This window comes from Musa acuminata, chromosome BXJ1-3 (genome assembly GCF_036884655.1).
Source record: "Musa acuminata AAA Group cultivar baxijiao chromosome BXJ1-3, Cavendish_Baxijiao_AAA, whole genome shotgun sequence".
NCBI lineage: Eukaryota > Viridiplantae > Streptophyta > Magnoliopsida > Zingiberales > Musaceae > Musa > Musa acuminata.
The window spans coordinates 33,074,980-33,082,500 of record NC_088329.1 but is presented as its reverse complement, the minus strand read 5'-3'; the positions used below and the strand labels follow the sequence as shown (position 1 = coordinate 33,082,500).

Sequence of the window (7,521 nt, the reverse complement as noted above, 5' to 3'; positions counted from 1 at the left end):
GATTGTCAATGATCATACATTTTATACCTGATAAAGTTGTTGATCCTAATTTGACACTTTCTAGCCTTCCATATCTTTGATTTAAGCAACAAAACATTAGTGAGATGTGGAACTACCAATATGCTACCCCGAAACCTGCTTTCAGTCATTCACCATTCATATACACCACACTTTAATATGCTTTAAATGTGCCTTTCAACAAGTCTAGCATGGAAATTTTTTGAATTATTGAAAACATCAAATGTATCGAGAATCCTGGTTGGAAATTCTGAGGGCAAAAATAATGAGGTATGCTATGGAAAGAACACAATTGAAAACGGATCATTACCAAAAATATGATTAAACAAGTTCAGTTGTCACTGTTTGAGAACTTAGAAGCCTCTCCGCTTCATCATTTGCCTCAGCTTGGAGACGCCATCGCTACAAAAGAGTACAGAATAAAGCAGAATCAAATATTAAGTAGATGTTTACTTTTGGAGATCATTGAAACATAAGAAGAAGAAAATATACTTGCCTCTTCAAGATTTTCTATTTCCATGATTTGCTGTATCTGTTCTGCAATGCTCTCCTGCAGTTGATATATAAGAATAAAAATGCTCAGAGATATTTGCATAATATATAAGAAACAATTTTATTTAATGCTTACCGCATTACCAACTGCTTCAGCAGCCAGAACATCGGTATCCATTTCCACTTCAATTTCGATCATCGAAGATATCTGTAAGAAAACCCAACTGTAAGGGGAAAATGTCATAAAAATAAAGGAGTTTGTTTTTGTTATTCTGAAAACCTACTTTTGCATAGCTCTCAATCAGCTCAATCCTGGCCAAAAGGGAACTTTCCAAGCTTTTACGTACCCTTTTGACTCTACTTCGCCGAGCACTAAAAAGAAAAAGTGGTTTAAAACAAGGAAACTTCCATGAAGACATCCTTTACACGTTAGTGTTATAATAAGTTATGGATCAACAGGAATTTTTCAAATGGAGATGATTTAATAAGTATAAAAGGGATAATCATGCTACCGATAAGACGGCTCCCCAACTGCCACAATCTTGTTCTCCAATTGGCACATGCGAGCCAACATCCAAACCTTAAGAAAGAAAATCTGAAAAGTTAGGCTCCTGAATAGAGTTTTTGATGAGCATTTCATCACAATTTTAATGGCTTGCATAGCAACAGTTGAGTTGTTAAAAGGTGATCATAGTCAAGACAAACCTCTTTTTCAGCAGCCTGTCTGAGCTCTTTAATTCGAGCCTGAAGAACGTCATGCTGAGATAAAAGCTGCTGCTTGAGAGCAACTAAATCTACCATCCTCTGAGGAAGCTGGAGAATATCATCAATGAAAAACCAAAACTTAATTAACAGTTTTCACAAAATTGATACAAGCAAACCTGGTTCAAGGACTTACAGAAATTGACCATTATCATGTAATTTGAAACATCACTACTATCAAAGACATTGTTTGAAAATATACATCAACCTTCAATCCCAGTATTACCTTTAATATGAATCATAATATAAGTGTCTAACATTTCCTTGATATAAAACTGATCATTTTGATGCAAACCAATTGTGGATATAAGAAAAAAAAATAAGAACAGATATGTTGAACCAGCACATGTTGCTCAGTTAAAATTTCACAGAAGCATTATAAAGAAGATATTATTCACATTGAGTGTTGTGCATACACAGGTTCGTTTATTTCTTTCATTGCTTCCAAGGTTGTGTCTATTATGTTGTCGGTCTAGCTTAAATCAAAATTTTCTTGTAAAGCTGACTAAACCACATCTTAGAAAATAATATACTCCACATCAATATACCAGAAATAAAAGGAAATTTTATTTGTGAAATCTTCTGTTAAATGTTGGTGCTAAAGTTTGAGGTCTATAGAAGAGGCTAACTTTTTCCATTCTAGAATTTTTGGATAAGCTAGTTATGTATTTGAAGAAGACAAAGAAAAGTAATATCACTTCATCTTTCTTAGCCTACTTAAAATAATGAGAAAGTATCTGCTGTATCTAAGATGCAATAATGTTCATTGTTAAGTATTTCTATTTGCTCTTCACACATAGATAAGTTTGGGTTGTGAAGGTACAGATAAACAACCTATGTGTCAAACTGAGATTAGCAAACTATCTTTATCAAGAAGAGATAATTGTATCAAACTCAGAATAGGCTTGACCATTATATATTACCAAGATTTGGAGAATATGACAAAAAAATTACAACATCTTTTAGTCACTTCTCATTTTTTACTATTTCATCTGGCATCTACCATGACTTGTAAGGCATGATATATAATCCAACACATCAGGGATAACAAGTTAATTAACAAAAGCTTAATAACTAATCATGAGTTTAATAGTAAAAATTAAATCTAAATCTTTCTTGATTAGGTTCAAGTTAACGCAAAAACTCATTAGAGTATAAAAATGAGAAAAGAATCACCTTACACATTTCAGGAAGAACAATACGGTTCACAGTGGTTTCCAAAGCAACCGATGCAACTGCAGCTACTGAAATGAGCCTAGGAAGGCTGGGATCAATAATTGCAGACATGGCATCTCCACTAGCTAGCATAGCAAGGGAAGGAAACAGGATATATGGATTAAGAAAAAATGAATCGCCATTTTTGGCTGGAGCTCTTAGCAACTGGGACACGTTCCCATTAGTGTGGTTTGTGAGACACATCGGCTCCCCTGGGCTAAACCCAGGAGATCGAGCACTTAACTTGAATGGACCCATCTCTCTGTAAACATTTGATGGAGCTGCTAAGGAAATGGTAACTCGTTCTCCTTCTTGGGCAGGAAGCTCAACAGTCCTAGTTGCAAACTTATGTGTACGAGCTGTACCGGAAGGAGTGCAGACCTGTCATAGCTTAAAAGAATTATATTCAAGCATCTAAAGAACAAAATGTTGCAAAAACCAGATTAAAGTTCATATAGAAAAAGTTTGTTATGACTTTGCTTTAGCTCTTATTATCCGTCAAAAACATTTGTGAATTACAACCTAGATCATGGAGCTGCCACCTGAGCTGCCACATAAGATATGGACAACAAGCTTCCTTTCTGACGAGAATAGAATTTTATCTATATAGGTCAAACAAATAAAAGAAATTGTACTACTTCATCATTTGAGACTCAAGGATTCAATGCTTTTGTTATTTGGAGAATCACATAATTTTCCTCTTTTAGTAGTGATTGAGATCATACCCTTTCACGGTTGAAGATTTTTCCGTAATCTCCAAGTATACAATGGATTGCTGCCACCCATCCAAGCAGCTTATGTTCTATGTGAGTTCTTAGTTATTTCATTGGCTTGTTCGTGACAGTTTGTGGCTACAAAACAGCAGCGTACCATGTTACAGAGATCAGAAACATCAAATGATCCATGATACTGGTCCAACAGTTGCTTCTAATATAGTCAAAAGACTCAAAACCATTCCTTTTAGGTTTCTCCATATTGCGACAAAGTAGATTCTAGCATGATACAATCATGAATAACTAAAATACTCAATATGCATATAACCCACATGGAAGTATCATATTTTCCTTAAATAAAATAATATTCCAACAGCAAACCATTATCACGTGCCATCAATATTTTGGCTTCCAAAAGCAGAAAGTTAGAAACCATATCTTCAAACATGTGCTAAACAGAAAGAAGCGGATAAGACTGGACAAAATATTAGTTTAAGAGAAGTTTTGTACCACAATTGAATGTAGAGCAGCAGGAATACCATCTTTCTTTATTTGTAGGAACCTCAAAGCCTTCTCCCATGCTGAAATGTCAATGCTGCGTTCGTCAGGAGCATTTCCTTAGAAAAGTGAATACTGCAATCAACACCATACATAGTAATATTGACTCCTCTTGCATAGATGCATAACAACATCAGCAAACAAAAACAAAATGTTCCAAATGCATGTATTACAATAGTGAAAAAACGAATGACAAGGAGCATTTTCAGTTCACTTCTAACATTTATCAGCATCATTTAAGCACAAGAATAATGCAATAAACAAGACCTAAAGCTAAATGCACAAAGACTAGCTTGAAATTACTCCAAGCATAAGAACAAAAACCAAAAGCCTTGTGGGACCAAATAAAATATGAACTTGAAAGAGAGAAAAATACAAAATGTATAAAAGATCGAAAGTAATCATCCACAATCTACCCATTGGACATATCAGAAAGGGGGGGAAAAATCAGTGATTCATTTGTTTCCTTGCCAGAGCATGTTAGAATTTATATAATGACCATCAACTGACATAACTGGTATTGAGGGAGTGCATGTCAAAGTAAAAACCGTAAAATCTAATAAACTAATAAAGTATGTTTGTATGTTCTGCCTAATATGCAGTTCTCTGTCATGCTAAATTAAACTCTGTTGTGCAAATCTATGTTCTCTAATTGTATGTGATACATCGGACAACAGTTTAGTCTATTTGCATATGACACAATATACAACTGTAAAATGTGAACTGCATCCTTACTCATGAGGAACAAGCCAACTGGTATTTGATAAAGTGCACAAATCAATAGACGAATAAAATGTAACTAAAAAAGTGTACATAGATTCATATTGCAAGTTTAGTTATATCCATCTATGTACATAAATCAACATGTCAATCCATGCCAGCTTGTGCATAGCATGAGGGTGATCCTTCCGGCACTACTTGTATACTGACATTAAACAACCTAGTCTCCTTTTAAACTGTCATGCCCAATTTCTTGTTAATATGCCTGACATGTGACAGTGCACATGACATGATGACATGTTTTGCCAGATATATAATACGTCACCCCTACATGCTCTCTGTGCAAGGTGTGTAAATCATTGTCACTAGCATAGGCATCTACTTAAATACATATACTAATGTGGTTAAAATTTGAAAATATAACAACAAAGAACACCTTCAAATTAAACAAAATTCTTATGTTTCTCAAGTAAACTAGCCTCCTTAGGGTTATGCAAGTGATGCAAGAATATGCATCAATTATTTTAAATTACTCATTCAACAAATATTCTACTCAATGTTCAATTTGATGACACTGTTAACTACAAATGGAAAAGTATGGATTATGTTCAAAGTTTGTGTTATAAAGTAATAGTAAGCACCCATCCACTGACCTGATTTCTTCTGACTCGATTTTGATAATGTCTCCAGATACAAGCTCGTACTGGCAACGACATTGGGAACAAGATGCAACCTAAAACAGGTTCATAATACTTGTAAAAACTAAATGAAGATTACATTTTCTTAGACAACAACTTTGAGAGATTCTCCACATAGATTATTCAAAGTGGTATGAAATGTATAAAATTTGTCAATACCTTGACCAAGAGAAAATTAACAATAGTTTTGCCCAGTAATTAGCATGGTTGGCTAATATTGAAATATTACATGAACAAGAAACTCACCTTATTTAGCATGGCTTTGATTTTTGAATGACCATCTAGCATAGCAAAAACAGATGCAGAAATCAATATGAAGTCGCTGTGTGTGGTTTCAAACTTGAGTTAGAACCAATTCCCAATAATATGAACTAAAAGGGGATGTTCTATGAGCCAAGGTGACCTCAGAGATTGTGTTACATGCCTATTGAATAATGGTGCTTGCTGTTTTTTCTCTGAGATTGGAGCAGGAAGTACAAAACCTAAGTATATTACGCCATAAATTTGGGAATTGAGTTGTGTTCTCAGACTCTTAAAAGATGAAATACTAGGTCCTGGGAAATGGTCAAGATGGCAATCTTGCGTTCCGCTACAAAATAAAGTAATCAAGGAAGCTTTGATTGTGTGCTTCTTAATCATACTTGTATTCCATGTTGAGGTTGTGCAACAGCAATTGCTACCATACAGCTTGGGCATCGAACAACCATGCCAAATGGAACCTATAAGATTATTCAGAAAGCACAACTAACTTATCAGAAGCAATTATCGCAAGATTAAAAGATATACATATAAATAAATATATATATATATACATATATATATATATACATATACATATATATATATATATATATATATATATATATATATATATGTATATATATACATCGAAAGTAGAGCATTACCTCCTCGCCAGAAGAAACACCCATCCGTGAAACATATGAAATCATGGTTAACGCATCGGAAACTCGTAGGGATGCTGCCAGTCTCTGAACCATCAGAGCGTAGGTACGCACATCTGGTCGAGCCCAAGTCCACCTCCCAGCAGATGAATCCTTCTCCGCCATACCTAGCCATTCCAAGATAGTACCCAAACTTGCTTAACAGAAACACTCGGGTTCATTCAAGGAAAGGAGGAACTACCTCGATCGACGCCAGCACGCATGGCATAGAACACGGACAGGGCCAAATCGGCGTCGCCCCTGTCAAAAGCAGACTCGATGATCGAATGACAGTCCTCGGTCTCGATGACGCCGGGATCGCCACTTCCACGGGCCTCCTCGATCATCCCTAGAGCTTCATCGGCGTCCTTGGCACCCGAGACCCGCCTCAGCAGCTCCTCGTCCAGCAACCTCGGGTTCGACTCCACTGCGCCTCTGTCATCGCCAGAAGCTCTTGTGGCTTTGGAGGAGTTTATGTTGGAGGAGCAGGAGAAGAGGGTGTGAGCGGAGAAGGGAGAAGCAGTCCATCTGCCGAGGAGGAGGAGGTGATGGAAGCCGGAGGGAGCGACTCTAAGGCCGTGAGGCGTGCGGCAGGAGAGGGAAGAGGCGGCGGGAGGAGGAGAGAGGACGCTGAGAGCCATCGGTCGTTGCCTCTCTGAGGAGCACGCGAGCGAGCGGATGATGGGCATGAGGATGAGGAACGAGAGGTGGTGAGAAGCAGAGAGCGACAACGTTCGAGTTGCGGGCAAGGTTACCGGCAAGCCGTAACAATCAGTGGTTCGTAACCGAACCGGCTTCCCTCGTCGTGGTTCAAGTAACAGACACGCCAGCGCGAGCTTTAAAATTCGAGTCCGGAGGGTAGAACATAGAAGAGATGGATCGGATGCATTGAAGGATTTCGGATCTAAATCCAAACCCAAATACTTCATGCATGACGTCCCAAGGCGTCTGCCGTTGTTCTTACCGATCACGAAGATTAGCTCAGACTGCTAACGATGGCAGGAGACGTCGTCATCTGCTTCGAGGAGACGTCGTCCCCACACGATCCCGCCTCGCTCCATAGATGATCACGTCGAAGTCATTGCAGTGAAGGGGTGCTTCAATACGTATCAGTAGCTTCTTGCACTGCGGCGAGGACGAAGGCGACGACATCGGAAGTCGAACGCATTGCTGCGTCGTGTGTCGCTTATGGTTGACTAGTGAATGATGATGCAAGCATTGCACTACCGGCTCAGTCGTGCACCGTCACCTGAGAGTCAAACATGTGCGGGGGAGCCCGTGCCCCCCTCTCTCTCCCATGGCGGCCGGTTGGAGCAGACCCTCCGGCCCCGTCCGCCTCGATCCTCAGGAAAGTCGCACGAGTCGACAACGAGGCTCATTCTTCGGGTTTCCCCTTGTTTGGAT

General features: G+C 38.4%; 1 protein-coding gene across 1 annotated transcript in view; it reads right to left on the bottom strand.

Annotated features, from left to right (window-relative positions):
* The window catches only part of LOC135625052 (uncharacterized), a 7,600-nt gene extending 757 nt beyond the window's left edge, over positions 1–6,843 (bottom strand). Inside the window, exons 1-12 of the mRNA XM_065129305.1 lie at positions 6,320–6,843; positions 6,082–6,245; positions 5,818–5,895; positions 5,132–5,211; positions 3,711–3,795; positions 2,449–2,868; positions 1,216–1,323; positions 1,023–1,090; positions 795–882; positions 647–718; positions 515–568; positions 329–420 (exon numbers count right to left, since the gene is read on the bottom strand). Coding sequence (XP_064985377.1) covers positions 340–420; positions 515–568; positions 647–718; positions 795–882; positions 1,023–1,090; positions 1,216–1,323; positions 2,449–2,868; positions 3,711–3,795; positions 5,132–5,211; positions 5,818–5,895; positions 6,082–6,245; positions 6,320–6,806 — 1,785 coding nt within the window. The 5' untranslated portion in view covers positions 6,807–6,843 and the 3' untranslated portion in view covers positions 329–339. The remainder of the gene's footprint in view (positions 1–328; positions 421–514; positions 569–646; positions 719–794; positions 883–1,022; positions 1,091–1,215; positions 1,324–2,448; positions 2,869–3,710; positions 3,796–5,131; positions 5,212–5,817; positions 5,896–6,081; positions 6,246–6,319) is intronic.
* Positions 6,844–7,521: the final 678 nt, after the last annotated feature.